Source organism: Centruroides vittatus, unplaced genomic scaffold (genome assembly GCF_030686945.1).
Source record: "Centruroides vittatus isolate TY-2023 unplaced genomic scaffold, ASM3068694v2 contig_480, whole genome shotgun sequence".
In the NCBI taxonomy this organism is placed as follows: Eukaryota; Metazoa; Arthropoda; class Arachnida; order Scorpiones; family Buthidae; genus Centruroides; species Centruroides vittatus.
In genome coordinates this window covers 381,438-398,486 of record NW_027122270.1, presented here as the reverse complement: position 1 = coordinate 398,486, position 17,049 = coordinate 381,438, and the positions used below count along the sequence as shown (strand labels likewise).

General features: G+C 31.8%; 1 protein-coding gene across 3 annotated transcripts in view; it reads right to left on the bottom strand.

Annotated features, from left to right (window-relative positions):
• LOC136977859 (papilin-like) overlaps positions 1–17,049 on the bottom strand; it is a 108,218-nt gene that overhangs the window by 56,224 nt on the left and 34,945 nt on the right. For all 3 annotated transcript variants that reach the window (XM_067273448.1, XM_067273446.1, XM_067273447.1), the window contains 7 exons: positions 16,856–16,982; positions 11,772–11,985; positions 9,714–9,893; positions 9,454–9,627; positions 7,417–7,596; positions 5,658–5,799; positions 5,164–5,335 (listed from right to left, as the gene is read on the bottom strand). In XM_067273448.1, coding sequence (XP_067129549.1) covers positions 5,164–5,335; positions 5,658–5,799; positions 7,417–7,596; positions 9,454–9,627; positions 9,714–9,893; positions 11,772–11,985; positions 16,856–16,982 — 1,189 coding nt within the window. The remainder of the gene's footprint in view (positions 1–5,163; positions 5,336–5,657; positions 5,800–7,416; positions 7,597–9,453; positions 9,628–9,713; positions 9,894–11,771; positions 11,986–16,855; positions 16,983–17,049) is intronic.

Genomic DNA, 17,049 nt, shown 5'->3' with positions numbered 1-17,049 from the left:
GAAGCCCCGGGAATAGAAATATTGGGAGCTATATGCACCAGTATGTAGTAATAAGCGAATGCCTGTATAGAAGAAGCCTCTCGAAGTCCCGTGACAAGTATGTTAGCCAATTATGCGTAGGGGAGGATCTTGCTAGGGAAGTGATTAAGGCTGGTTCACGAAAACAATCTGTCGGGGCATTGGGGCGTGCGAAAAACTATAATTAACATTGAGAAACACTATTATATTCGGAATTTGAGAGAAAAGGTCGAAGGTGTCATTAAGACGTGTGAAAGGTGCCAGAGGCATAATGTACACAAAGGAAAGGCTCCGTTCCAAGAAAACAGAGACGGCTGAGGCACCTTTCCAAAAGATTGCTGTGGATATAGTAGGACCTATCCGCACATCGAGCAGCAGGTAACCGATTCATCCTTGTAATAGTAGATATTTTCACTCGTTTCGTCGAAGCACACCCTTTGAAGGACCAAACTGCATGGTCCGTGAGTAATACAATATTTAATGAAATCGTTTGTAGGTACAGTGCCCCAGAAGTAATTATTTCCGATAGAGGTACCAACTTTCTATCATCTTTATTCTCGGACTGTTGCAAGTGGTTAGGAATTAGGAGGAACATTACTACCGCTTATCGACCTTGTGCGAATGGCACGTGCGAACGGGTGAACAGATCGTTAGTCGAAATGATAACTAAATCCTCTGACGATGGGAGAGTTGAATGGGATGAAATGATACCTTCTGCATGTTTTGCCTATAACAATTCGCACCACACTGCCATAAATGAGTCACCTGCCTTCCTATTGTATGGTGTTGATCCCCGTACCCCTAATATCGAATACCTGCCTGATGAAATGTCTACCGATGAGCGTAGGGCATTCCTGGTCACGAAACTCCGTGCATTACGGGAAAATGCGAGTATCCATGCGCGAAATTACAACAAGAAAGGAAGGGATTATCGAAATAAGGGGAGGAATTTAGTAGTCTTCAGGGAAGGACAGAAGGTGTGGGTGCGTCGTAAAGGGGTGAAGAAGGACAAGTTTGCCCCAAATTATCTAGGACCCTTCCGAATAGTGAAAAGGATTAATACAACCACGTATAAGGTGCAAGGTTGCAACAATAAGGATGTAGACACGGTCCATGTGGATCGTTTAAAGCCCTGCTATGGCTGGGAACAACCTAGGAGGCAGAAAAGGAAAGCTCACCTAAGTAAACGTCCAACTATGAACATGGATCCTGATGAGGAAGAGGAAGGCGTGGATCTGCGTGAAGTAAGACAGTTTGGTAGGGAAAGAGGAGCCAGAGAACCCATGATCGTGGCCGAGACGGAGAGGGATGAAATCAGAAAACCTTACTACCTTAGGGGGAGGAAAGTAGACTACCGGAAGTTACATTCCGGATTGAATTAAGCGGGGGAGGTATGTAGTGTCATGACACTATGTTGTTTTATTCCTTCGGTAAACTCCGTATCGGAATTTACCGCCTAGTCGCGTACTTGTATACTATACTTAGTTCCGTTTGTCACGTACCGGGTTTTACCGTTGTTGTTTATCGTGATTGGTCTATGTTTGTGACGTATGGCTCGCGTGTCTTTTGTTCAATTTATTGGCGCGGTATATAAATTGTGGGAGCGCCATGTTCGAGGCTCTTTTTGTTTCCTTCTGGTGGACTATTCTTCATAGGAAGAACTTCAAGGGACTATATGAGAAGAAAAGGAGGTAAGGAGGGAGGAAGTCTGATGTAGCGAGGTTTGAGTTGTGAAGGGCAAGAAAGGCAATCCATCGTCATCGAGACGAAAACATTGTGTGGACCTACGACGGTTACATTATATAACTTCTTTAAAAACGATTATTGCCGATCTATAGTTATTTCTCTCATTCGGTGGGAGAGTTACCAGCGATCGACCAGCATATGTGTCGTCAATGTAACTTTTGTAAATAGATTTAATCATAATTGTAATAGTTAGTATTAGGCTTAGCATTAGACTTAGATCATTAATTGCATTCGGTTAACAAATCATCCAGCCGGTGGAAGGATTTGTCGATACAGTCACAACGTGTAAACCTCAATATGTGTATGTATGTTATTAAACTTAATAATCGCCATATTTTTTGTTTGAGAAAAATCCTTATCGGTCTTACCCCCCCCTCTGTGAGCTTCGGCCATTCAACTGATATTCATTATACTGCATTCTGTAACAGCTTGAAAAGTAATTGGGCTGCAATTTGAAAAATCATAGACCTATAATTTCCCACTGTCATCCATTGTTGTCTGCCTGTCCTTAAGTCAAAACTGCATATGGAAAGCTTAGGGACAGGAAGCCTTGATTAACTATATAGGAACTTTTGGTCTAGACCAGAAGTCATGTGATTTCAATTCAAAGATGTTTCCCTGAATGGAGTTACATATATGACGGTCATGACTGTTGTTATCTGGAAAAGTATGATGTACAGGGGAAGACACCACTAAGTTGAGATGGAGAACACATATTTTAAATCAAATAAAAAATTAAAAACAGGATAAAAAAATTGCAGCCCAGCATTGTGACAATATCACAATAAATAATTGCTTGTATGGTTTTAAATATATGATTGAATATAAAAAGAAAATTTAAGAGAGATAAAAATTTTTGGAGTATTCCAATATTTAAAATTGCATGTAAATCTTTTCTACTTATAAAACTCTAACTTTACTCTGACTTCTTTGTTATATAGAAAATAATAAAAAAATATTTGCTTTATGTGCTATACATTTCATGTCAAACTCAAATTTTTTCATAAGAAAGAAATCTTCTGGTAACATATAACATTAGATTGTGTATTAGTTAGAAATTGATATTAATATGCTTTTGTTTTAATCAGAAGTGCAATATACAATAATATTATTAATTATCTTGCCAACTTAATGGCAAATGACATTATATTACAGTAGTATTCACCATTAAGTTCATTACTATTCAACACCTGCCTAAATGACAATTGCACTATATAAACTATGAAAAGCATAGTTATGTGATGATCGCTTGTCATGTTTCTCCCTATCCCGGACAAAATGTCCTTTGTTTGATGCATTCCTAAATGTTCCATTGTCTGTTAGACCCAGAGGGGGCAATGAACCCGGTGGAGGGAACAGGAGAATATAAAAGGTGGAAAGGCCAATGGAGAGAGGAGTTTTTCTTTCCATCGGGGGACTGAGCGGGATGAATGATGAAGTCAAGGAAAAGGGAAGGTTATCAGCGACCGAGATCGAGAGTGAACGAGCAGTAGGAACAAAGCTTCTACAAGGACTCATCCATGTAATTAATTGTATATGGTAGATATATTAATTGTATGTAACTTATGGGTATCGGGAGAAAATAATTGTCGCAAAAACTGAGAAATCTTGTAGTACACGTTGAATTAATGTTAACTCAACTTTGGGTTGAGAAAATAAATCTTACAGTTATACTTAGTGTGGCAGCCCATTTGTTGGAGTCAATCACATGATAGGTATAGCCAGTCACCTTTGATTAGTGAACTTTTTGTGACGTCATCACATGCGACTCTTGAACCCTTTTTTTCCTCCTTGATGAGAGGCAAGTAAGGTGTATGTGTTCTTGCTCCCGTGTATTTCTTCTTATGTCAAACAATAAAATTTTTTTACTGTGTATATCTTGTGTGAATTCCTTGGACAGCAAGATTAACCAATTGACAGTGAAATGAATAATAAACTTGATGCTACCCACCAACCCCTAGGTTGAGGAGTGAAGAGAGAATGCTAATGTATCCGTTCCATTTTACAATTTGTATCTCATAATCATGTGTTGATAAAGCTATTTTGTTTATTTTTACAGAATATATTTAATGTTTACTATTACTGATTAGATTCATAGTTTATATTATCTTTTATTGACTAAACAATTTTTATAATCATCAAAAGATATTCTATTTTTTATGACACATTTTTTAACACCTTTTGATTTCTTTATTACTTGATTCTCTACTTTTAATGCAAACATATTTGCTCTCAATCTTACAAATTTTGTCATTATTTTTCCATTGTTTTATTTTACCAAGTACTTTTTTGTTTACTCTAGGCATATAATATACATTATTCTCATGATAATCTGATGTATCAAAATAATCAATCATATCTTTATACCAGTCATTTGTTTTAATATCCTAGATGTAATTGTCCACATCTTGTTAAAAATAATTTGATTTTATCTCCTTATTTTGGTTTCATAATATCATAATGAAATTCATACATTAAATTCTTTGATAATTCTAATATACTCATACTATGTAATGTTGGAATACAACAATTGAAGTTGTTGATCCAAACAAAAACATCTGAGATGTAAAAAACTTTCACCAAGTAAAAATTTATGACAATTTAGATAATGGTCAAAATTTTTCTTAGAAGCTTTTCTTTGGTAAAGATAAGCTTGGTGCTTGGAGGCAAAGTCTAGAAAACAATAATACAGGTAAAAATCTTGTGGGTACCACTTCCAAGTGCCGAGCTTGGAAGCAGTACCCACAAGATTTTGCACCCATAAATTTGTTTTTTCTCTTTGGAGAAAGACAAATTTGTGTTCAAATGTAGGTGCTGCTGGACGAAGGAAAGAGTGCTCATAAACTGAAATGTCCAAACTAAAAGTGGACATCTTGTCATTCTAATGGATACCTAGACAATTTCAAAGAAGAGTGACAAGAAAAAAAATGTTTCAGATGTGAGTGCTGAGAAGAATATAAAAAGTTCATTGCCCAAAAGAGAAAAATATTGGAAAAATATTAGAGATGGCAAAAGAAAAAGAAAAGTCCAATGAAAGTAATAATGAGGAAAAAAGTTGTTTTTTTTTTTTTTAGATTATCAGATAAATTTCTAAAAGTGATTATTAAACAAAAAAATCCAAGAGGAAGGAAAGAAAAGGCTAGATATAAAACATTACAAAATGGATTCTCCTAACTATTAAAGAGGGTACCAAAGAGGTGCAGTGCTGTTCATGATGGAAACACGTAATAACTGATCTGGAAGAAGCCATTTACAGTAAGAGAGAAACAATCTTGTTATTTGAGTATAGTGAACATTTTAAACTATTCAAAATTTAATATTTATACCATCTAAAATAACTTTAAAATAAAAATTATTAACTATATAATGCATTTTATTCTTGATAAAAACAAATTATACCCAAATGGTCCAGAAGCTGCTGTGAAGCCATCTAAACAACAACCATAATAACTTTCTTCACAATCTGGCTCTGCTGGACAGTCATCCAAATTAGGTCCAGCAACAGTTTTTCCATCAGGACAACATCCATATTCTGATTCTGAACAGTTTACTGAAGTTTCAGTAGACACAACTAAAGAAAATAAAATATTAGAATTAATTAAAATTAATAAATAAAACAAAAAGAAGAGTATTATAAATTTTTAACTTGATGTATGGGTCTCTAATATAATTTATAATTAATATTAATTATTCTTTAAAATTCATATAATGAAGCACAGACTGGTTCAATTCACATTTAAAAAGTTCTATTAAATTTACAAAATAAAGACATTTATTATTTTTTATTTTAATTAAAATTGTGTTTTTTAGTTTTTTTAAATTTTACTAGTGATACTACCTAATACATCATGTTATTTATAAAATTTTAATATTTTAAAAACCAATGTATTTACCATCAACACATGACTGTTCATTGCATGTTTCATTATTTGGAGGAATTAAACTTGGATCACATCTACTAGAAGAAACAACACTGTCTTTATGGAAGCATAAAATCTTTCTTGTTCTTGTACCTCCTCCACATGTTACTGAACACTTTAAATAAAACATTTTTAGGATTATATTAGTAACATAATTTTAATGTTAAATAATACTACTAATAAATAGTCATATAAAAAAATATTGAATATTTTAATTTCAAATACAGAAACTTATAAATTATATATATAAATGAGGATGTTTGTTTGTTTGTTTGCTTGCTATATACTTTGAGGCTGATAGACCAATTGTCATGAAACTCTGCAGTTACATTCAAATACTTTTAACTTAAATAATGTCGTACATCCCACCCCAAAATATGTATTGAATTTCTATCTACATTTGATTTGCTGGTTTATATGGAGCATCATCATCTATTGACAAAAAATTTAACAAAATAATAAATTAAATATAATTCTTATAAAAAAAGGATATAATTTTAAAAAATTTGTATTATATTCACTTAATTATTGCAACAATGATATAGTGCAAAATAGATGTGCTATAGCATTACTGTGAAAGATAGCACATAGCACATGCTGCATGGAATCGAAAGTGTTACCCTGTGAAAAGTCTATAAGTATTTAATTTTCCACATCTAACAACTTGGGTTTTTTCATTTCTGAATGGTACCTTCTTAATTCTAATACTCGCCCTCCAGTAGCCGAGTGCATAAAACTACTGAACACTGGTAGTTAGTCGTGGGTTTGGGCATGGCCACTGGCTGGCCACATGGAGTTTTCTGGGTTTTCTTCATGTTAGTAACACCTAAATAGGATTTAGCTTCTCATAAAAGTCTTCCTGGAATGCATCCTTGGCAGATTGCTCACGTATCATGTTGCCATAACCAAACTAATTCTAACAAGTGATTATTTATTGTGACATCATCATCATAATGCCTTGCTGCAACTTTTTGTCATAATAATCTCAATTGTTTTCATGATGGTCTTGCCCCTGTACATCATACTTTTCCTGTTAACAACAGAGTCGTGTTGGTCATTTATCTAACTCCTTTTGGGGGAAAATTTTGACATGACGTCCATTCTAAACTGGAAATTCATATATAGTTAATCTGGCCTCCTGCCTGAGATTTCCACATCTGGTCTTGACTTTCATCTATCTAACTCCTTTCTCACGATTAACGAAGGACAGACAAACAGACATACAGGGGCAACAGTTGGAATTTATAGATCTACAACTTTTTCAAATTGCAGCCCAATAATTTTTCTATAAATGCAATATTTATGAGAATATACTTCCCACGTAGTTTATACAATCTGTTGCAAAAATATAAACACTTTATCATCACATAAACTCAATTATTATCACATTTTTCTGAGACTTTTTTATTAAAAGAAGTTATCTGCATGGTGAGAGTTATTGCATGCACTTTAAAGTGCATGAAAATGTTTGTGCTTCCATTAAATTTTGATATTCTGGGTAAGTATGAGTAGTATGCAGTGTTTTTAATTAACTGTTCCAGCTTTTGAGAGTGTTTACATCTAATTAATATTATTTATTTTGATTCACTATTTGTCATTTAAATGTTAATTTGAATTTCTATTAAAGTTTCTTCAATGACAAATACAGATTTTAATATAATTTAATAAATCACCATATATTGAATAATTATTGAAAAGTTAACAATAAAAAATATTATATTTATTAACTTACTTTGCTCCATGGTCCACTAAACCAAGATCCTTTACATGGAGTCCGAGTACAATTACGAACTGATGTAAATTTTTTTGATTTCTTACAATTACTATCTGATACTTTTTTCACGCTATCACCTTTCCAAATTCCACAAAATACAAAACGAGTTTGAACACCAGTTCCACATTTAGCTGAACACTATTTAAACAAAATATTTTTTATAATTTAAACTTAATTTCTTAAATGTCAAATATAAATTTTTGAATATTAAATTTGAACATTGAAATACTTTGTCATGATAGGTAAAATATGCATATTTTAGTAATCTTAAATTTTTATGGAAATATTTTAAATTCCTCTAGAATCTACAACTAAGCAATTAGAAAAATGTTGATATCATTGGCAGTAAAGCAATTAGACAAGAAATCTTTATGCATAAAGATTCTATACAAAAGTAGATATACATTAAGGTTATTGAAATAATGCATAAATTTAGATAATAAAATTATATGAATGATTATGACATTAGTTGCTGTATGTAAAAGAAAATTGAAAAGCTTATCAAGCATGCTGTAACTAATCAAAGTACTTCAACCACTTATAGCTACTCAGCTGTGAATGACTGTAGCAATTTGGAATTTTTTGTATTGTAAGATACAGTATGTTGAAGTTTAATTGCTGTTGAGTACAAGTTTTTCTGTTTTTGATTTTTTTCCTTAATCAGATTAATGTCATTAAATTGTGACCGTCGGCCATGATAATGTATATTCTGTATATTTTATATTGAATTAGTCTTAGATTTTCTTTGTTTCTTTGTCTAACTCTTTCTAGAACTTTCTTTCGTCTAACTCTTCCTAGAACTTTCTTTGTCTAATTCTTTTGCCCTTAGGGGAGGATTATCTTTCCCTCCATAGTAAGAACAAAAGAGGGAGTGATGCCCTGAAGCAAAACGGACAGAAAGAGTGCCATTCTGGGTTGAAATCCCGAAGAGGTAGGAGGTGAAAAAGTCAGTGCTCCAGAAAGGGAGAAAGGTGATCTAAGACGATAAAGTGCAGAGAGAGATCATCGAGGAAAGACGACTCAGTCCGAAAGAAAAAGATTATAGACGAAAGGTCTACAAGGAAAAGGGCTACAAACGAAAAAAAGAGGGAGGTCCGAAGTTGTTTCCCACCAAAAGACACATCGCTAAGAAACCCGGGTATTTCTACTACTTTCCTTATCTTTCTTTATTTCTTCTATTCTTCCATTTTTTTTAGTTTTAGGTTAGTATAAGTTAGTGTAAGTGAATACGGTCCTCGTCAGATTGTCGCGTGTGTGCAAGATAACTGTTTTTGAGGACAAACATTTAATGCCTGTATATATTAAATTCTGGAAGTTGTAAAGTTGGGATCCTATGTAAAGAACCTGTTCAGAGAGAATAAAACTACTTTGTATTAAGATTTATTTTGTACCATTTCGCTCGTGGGATCGTGTACCTCTCATTACGAACACCACAAAATTATACTAATTGTGATGAACATGTTCACTGCCAGTGATAACTTAGAGCAGTCTACACTGCAACATCACATGTGCCCTCTAATGAGTATTGTAAAATTTGGTACTTTATAAAATAATTTGATATACTTGAAATGTAAAGAAATATAAATTCAAATAATATTTTCTCTCGAAAGAATGCCAACAAGACACTCTCTTAAAAGACTGCCATATAATACTCTCTCTCCAAAGATTGCTCTACATTTGCCAAATGATATTATTTGATGTCACTAATTAAATGATGTTGATTGATATCATGCATTCACAATTTTAAAATGTGAAAATATCACAAGATCATTTGTTAACAATTCATATCATTTTTATAATTTAAGATTTTCTTGTAAAATGTAAATGATTGCAAAAGACTTACCATTTAACATCATTTCCTACTAACTGACATCAACACACATATTTGAAATCATTTACTGTTAGCAAATGATTTCAAATAATCTTTTTCTTTATTAGAGATTCATATTTTACATTAAAGAAGTATGTAAATAAGAATTTAAATAAATTTTTTACCCTACTCCATTCTGAAGTATGCCATAAAGCACTACATGGTTTTACTTTTGGACAAGGACGTGTTAAACGTGGTATTGGTTTATTATGGCATAATTCATCAGAAAAGACTTCTCCTTTAGAATTTGAACAATAAACTTCTCGGGATTCTTTTTGAGGTCCACATTTATCTGAGCACTATAATGATTTGACAAATACACTAAACATTATTTATTAAGATATAATAAATATTTTTATATATTATACATAATGAAAAGAATTACACCACTCCATTCTGTTACTATCCATTCAACTCCTTCACAAGGTCTTAGTGAACATACTTTCATAATTGGTGGCATATTTGTTAAATCACAGTGAGACTCATCAAGAACTATTGTTTCTTGCATGCCAGTTTCACATGTTACTTCCCTAGTTTGATTTCCAGGACCACATATACGATTACACTTTTAAAAAAAAATTTGTTATAAATAATAAGTTTCATTTTTAAAAATGTGTAAAAATTTTAAATTTAATTTAAGACAAAAATATTAATTAGAGTATTTTAGATAATTTATTACTAATAACAATGAATATCTTTAGTACAGTGGTACCTCATACTTTGAATGACTAACTTCGAATGCTTCAGAATTTGAACAGTGCACTTAGTGAAAAATGCACTTGAAGCAAAAAATAAGCTTTTGAACAAAGAATACACAATCTCCAATTAGCAATAATATGTTAAAGTTCACAGTTGTTATAATTAAATCCCACATGTAACAACAGCTGTTAAAAGTATGCAAAAACTTTCTGTTTAACCCAATATCACCTGCACTTATTAATCATGGCATCTGAGAAGTGTGTGGAAGCAACAAAGTCCAACTAATAAGAGGAAGGCTGTAATGTTGACAATTCAGATGAAAAAAGAACTTGTTGCAAAGCATGAAAGTGATACATGTGTGACAGATCTAACAGTCATGTTTAAGATGCCAAAGTCAACAGCATGCGACCAGAAAATGCAATTTTTACTTTATTATACCCATTTATGTATTCTATTTATTGTTTTTGTATTTTAATTTATTATCAGGACATTTAATTGTGTTTACCTTAAATTATGTGTATTTGCTGTTTTAAGTTTTTCAAAATGGGAATTGTTTGGGGTCTGGGAATGAATTAATTCACTTTCCATTATTTCTAATGGGAAAAATTGCTTTAGACTTCAAAGTTTGAATGGTCTCCTGGAATGAATTAAATTCGAAGTACGAGGCACCACTATAGCTTAAAAACAAAATGTAAAAACTTATATTCATACTGAATTTTATAGTAAACAATCTTCACTTCAATAGCACAATAACTTTTTACTCTATAGGTATTTTTAACTAATTGAAAGTGTGCTGGTGAATGTGAGTTTTATTGTAAAGCTCTTATCAAGTATAAAAAAAAACTCTTAGAAGAGCAAAACGATTTTCATGGAGGTTCTATTGCTCAAACATTTCAAATGTTTCTAGCAGTGGTTGCATTTCTTTATGCACTGCTGCTTGATCACTACACAGCAAAGTATTTCTAAATGAAGTGCTATAATGTAGTGAACCATTCCAAATGTTTGCTGCAAGGGGTCAGTGCAGCAAAGATAAACCAGCTTTTACATTTGCTACATGTGCAAAGCAAAATAGATGCTTGTATGTATAATGTGATATTATGTTGTAAAAATAAAAAAGTCAAAGTGACTGTTGATAAAAATATTATGGAAAGATTAAGAAGGATTACATTTTCTAAAGTGGCTCTGAAAGTCATCTAAAAAGTAGAATACTATATCTTAGACATAATTATCTATCTTCTGTCTCTTTACTTTGTTCATATTTTCAGAAAGTGAAATGCTCAATTCTTTATATCTCTTTTTGTTATATTGTAGTTCTTTAAAAACACTATTTTTGGCTGTAACTAGAATTAAAGGATAAATTAAGACATCCATATTTAGGCAAAAAAACTCATCTTAAAACCCTGGATTTTCTAAGATTTCTCAGAATAAATATTTTATGAATAAACAATAAACAGTTCATAAAGTAGTAGTTATTATTTTGACAAATTTATACCATAGTGCTGTGTTTTATTACATTAATTAATTATTATTATTAATATTAAAAACAAATATTGTAAGAAATGGAAAATATTATATGTTAAATAATGAATCTTTTAAATCATAAATGTATGCAATTTCTTTGCAAAATGCTTACTTAGAAATAATTATTCTATAGTAAAATTCATTCCTATATTTCAAAAGTAATCATTTACTATTATTTTTAATAATAAGGATTTAAAATGAATATATTAAAATACATGCTTACAGCTGACCATGGTCCAACATGCCATCTTGGACATTCTACATCTAGATTGCAAATTTGATAAAATGGTGGTTTACTTGAATCATCTAATTCACATTGTCCATCATTTGTTACAGCTAAAACACCACCATTGATAAGTTGTTGACAATAAATTAATCTGTATTGTACACCAGCTGCACAAGATTGTGAACATTGACTCCAATCTCCAACATGCCACCTAAAAAATTTTTATATTTGTTATTTATATTCAAAAGTAAATTACACTTTGCATAACAATTTTTTCATTAAAAGAAGAGGATAATTTAACTTAGCAGACTATCTTCATATGATATCTAGCAATTACAACTGATTGATGACTGTCATCTGTTCTTAACTTTTGGATGACTTTGCATGGTCTATAGAGTATGTCTTGAAACCTCTACAATCTATGAGAACTAGTAAGAATATGTTCAAAGATATTTCAGTTTCTGTTGGCTTATCTCCATCTTGATAATTTATTCTTTGCCAAGTATTTATGTATTTTGAGATATAATCTCTCCATTTAATAATAGAATTACAGTGTTAAAAAGGTGCTTAAGAGATAACATATTCTGAAATTAGCATGAGACAACTTAGCTGGTATGAACCATTTACTTCGAAAGTGGGGCAAGTCTATTTTTGAAAAAAAAATAAATGTTATAACAATAGATACAACTTAATAATAATTTAAATTATTCAAAATTCCTAATATTTTGATTATTGAAGTTCTGATGATTAATGGTATTGCAAATATGTTTATTTTGAAAGTGGTTCAAGTTCATCTTAGATCAAAATTATTACAATAGCTGAATATTTTACAGTATAATTTAGTAATACTGGCATCACTATGAAACCTAAAAATTTCACGATATTCAAGTATTTCCTGTTCAATTCAAATGACGTAAGTATAGCAGTTTAAAAGTCATTTAAAATTCTTGATTTATCTATCACCACAGCAAGGAAGATCAAATAATATTAAAAATATAAAATTACCTTCAAGCTATCCACCAACCAAAGCCGAATATAATCGGGCGAGAAATGGCTATAATATTAATAATTAATAGACAATTTGGCATTAGAGGTAGACGTTAGGCACCATCTCTTAATAAATTTAATAATTACAATTAATTAAATAATTTAAATAATAATTTAGAATTACTGGAAGAAAAGAATCGGCCCAAAACGGGACTCGAACCTGCAACTTCTGCTATCCGTGCAGACACGTTACCAGTTACGCTACCTGGACCTTCGACTCGATCTCCTCTTCCAGCATATATAAGCTATAACCATCGACGGTTATTACAACACTGGCTGGGGACGAATTCATCGTCCACAATGTGCAACCCAAGGCACTCAACTGGCCATCGCAAACCCCAGCAAGGCGTATATAAATAATCAAACATGTTTGATTATAAAATTATCTTCTTTTTATAGAAAAAGCAGGCCGGTTACATCAGAAAAATATAAGGACATGAACGATTTATCATCATAATATATAATGCTTATTCATCATAAACACTTTAAAATTCTAAATCTAAAATAAAACAAAATGTAAATATAGAACAATAAATGCATTTGGTGAGTCCATTTTGTGAGTGAGTGTAAGTGAGGTAAGTCCATTTGGATATAACAAAATCTTAATTTCTTCAGCCAACATTGGATACACTATTGGATAATAAATTTGCATTATCTAACATCACAATCTCCAACATGCCACCTAAAAAATTTTTATATTTGTTATTTATATTCAAAAGTAAATTACTTTGCAGGTCCCCTGATTCCAAAAACATCAAAATCAAAACAAAATTTTGTATGTATGTATGTAGACCTGTATTTTGGTTTATATCTCAGGACTCTACAGATCAAGAATTTTGAAATTTGATAGAAATACTTTTATATATAGGAGCATTGATGTTATTGCATTTTGGAAATTATAAGTCAAAGGTGTGTTAGAAATAAGAAGGAGAAATAGACATGGTCATATCTGAAGTCTGACTTAATGAAAACTTTATTTGTTATTGACATTTACAATTTTTTAAAAACTCACCTCTACCATAAAATAAGGTTATTTTTTCTAACTTTTAGAAATTATAACTGAAAATTATCAGACTTCCTTCTGATTCTGTTAAACTTTTGTTCAAGTGTCAGGAGTGTCATACAAGAGCCCTTGCCAGCTTTTTTGAAGTTGTATTTTTTCAAATTTATATAAATATATAAGGTGAGAATTTTTGTTTGTTTGTTTGTTTGCTGGAAGTAATCTTGGAATCTACTGAACCAATTTTTAATATTCTTTCACTATTGAAAAGCTTATTCCTTCCAGATGAACATAGGCTATTTACTATTTTCATATTAAAAATGATTAAAATAATAGCCAGGAAAGTTCTCATAATAGCTAGGAATGCAACTCATTGCTGGAGTTGCATAACTTTCCCTGCTATTATGAGATCTTATTTAAAAAATAACTTTTATAATTTTAATTTTAATATAATTTTATAATTTTAATTTAATTTTAATTTTTATAATAATTTTACAATATAACTTAATAGATAAGTTTTATGAAAAAGTATAAATGTTAATGACGAATAAAATCTTCATTAAGTCTTTCCCCTCTTGAGATATGACACACGACTCCTCTCTATCTTCCCACTTCCTTGACCTTTAACCACCAAAATTTAATAGCACCAATGCCCCTCATATACAAACCATTGTGATGTTCGTTATGATACGTACTGGATCCCGCGAGCAGGAAGGTACAAAAAAAAGGCTTTGATTACAAAAATAGCACAAAGTATTATTTATTCACAACGAAACGGTTCTTTTTTACACGATCCCAACTTTATCTCACTTACTTAGTCAAGATACACAGGCGTTGACCAATTCTTTTTATCTAACCAACAAACAAGACTTCGTGGTACGTGACAAATATACGCGGGTCGATATATTTTTACTCTAACTTAAAAAACTAAACTTACATCTATCTTATAACTAAAATAAAAAAATGAAAAAAATGGAAATTAAGAATAAAGGACAGAGAGAAAGATTAGAAAATACCCGGGATTTTTTTTTGAATCGATGAATCTTGGAGTAAGACACCTTCTCCGATTCTTTTCTCCTTTATACTCTTTTGACTCCTCTGTTGCCGTAGACCTTATCTTTTAACTTGTCTCGATGTTCTACTTATATGTTCGCTGTTCTCCACTTCTTTCTCGGATCCCTTAGCACCTTGCAGTCTCTCGTATTCTTTTGTTTCTTTCCTTTTTTCACTCTCGAGCACTGCCTTCCTCGTGCTTCTTCTTTCGGATCCCACACAAGAAATGGTCTCTCTTCAGCCGTTTTACCCTCAGGCTCCACACTCTTCTTTTGTTTTCCCACGTTCTCGGAACTGGTCGTCTTACCCCCATGGGAGAAGGATTAAGAAAACGTTCTAGGAAGAATTTTAGAACAAAGAAACAGGAAAGACTTAAAACTAATCCAATAAAAATACGAACATATGTACAAAATTATACAAAAAAAAACATGGCCGACGGCCACACCATCATGCCAAATTTCATTACTTAATCTTTACTCCATCCTGAGATATTAAGTGAAATAAACACCAACAACCGTGAATATGTCATGGGATTTTTTTGCCCTCTTTTTTTTTACTTTTTTGGATTCGAGAGGTCTCAAAACAAGCAGAACTGCAAAAAAAACTTGGAGGATCAAATTTGACACAATTCCAATACTTATGTATACATAATAGCCAGGAAAGTAAAAGGAAATGTATAAGAAACGTGTTTCTACTGCAATATTTTTCTTGCATTGTCATATTGTTGTTTGCCTACTCTGTTTAAGGTAAAGCCCCTTTGCCACCTGGTGGGCTATTTTAAACTTATTATCTAATCTATTCAGTTTCAGTTTTGATTCATTCAGTTCAGGTTAGTTGTGTATATGCTTTGTTATATTGTTTTTGTCATTCATTTCTTTTAATAATATTCTTAAGTTATCAGATACTTATAACTATAAAGAGCAAATATACTTCCCTTAAGTCTGAAAGCTAAAATGAGGAAGAAAAAAATTGCACTGTCAGTTTTCATTACAGTAAACCTGACGAAAAGCACAAAACAAATTGAAAATTTCAATATCCTAAAATCCATGGGCAAATTTGAGACAATATACATGCTTACTTGAATAAAACAAAATATCAAATAACAAAGTTTAGACTACACTTAAAAATTGTGAAATTTTGTACAGAGAATTTCCACAACCGTGTAAGAGCGAAACCAGAAGTCATGTTGTACAGGGAATGTCCCCAATTTTATTATTATTATGTTGGGTTAAGTGAGATATACTCGGTTAACACCGGTGGCTGTGTACTATGCCGGACCAAAGTCAAGGCATAGTAACCAAAACAGAAATTAAAGAAGTGTATCAGTGTGTGTGTCTGTATTCAGAAATTTTCTCACAATATGACATGTATTCAATATAGTGGCCTTCTGTAGTGTGATGTATATGTTTCTATTCAATTGTAATGTGCCCAGGCTTTTGTGTAGTGTGTGTGGTATGACACCTGTAGAGGAGAGAACAACAGGTACAATAAGCACCCTATCCATCCTCCACAGATGCCTTATTTCCTGGGCGAGTTCTGTGTACTTGCTAATTTTTTCAGTGCATGCGTTTTGTATATTGTGAGTGTTTGGAATGGATATGTCTATAATGCATGTGATTTTATTGTGTTTGTCAATGAGTGTGATGTCTGGTCTGTTGTGGTATATTGTTTTATCTGTGATTATAGCTCTGTCGTAGTACATTTTGTGCGTGTTGTTTTCCAATACTGTCTGTGGAATGTATTTGTAGTATGGTTCGTGGATGTCTACTAATTTGTGTTTCTTTGCAAGCTCTTGGTGTATTATATTTGCTACTTGATTATGTCTGTGTAAATAATCTGTCTGTGCCAAGAGCTTGCAACCAGAAGTGATGTGTTGTATAGTTTCTGGCATGATGTGACATTTTCTGCACATGTCATTCGTGAGTGTTGCATCTTTATTATTATTATTATTATTATTATTATATACATAAATATTTCTTACATTGCAGGACATGGCTGAGTATTACATTCACGTGTAGTTTGAGGTTTTTTCCCAATATCACATAGATTTTCTTCAACTTTCACATTATTTTCAGACTGTTTACAATATACCAATCGATGTTGCTCTCCTGAAATTAGTAAAAAAAAAGAGTAATAATTATTATACTATATACTATTCTTTAAATTAAATACACT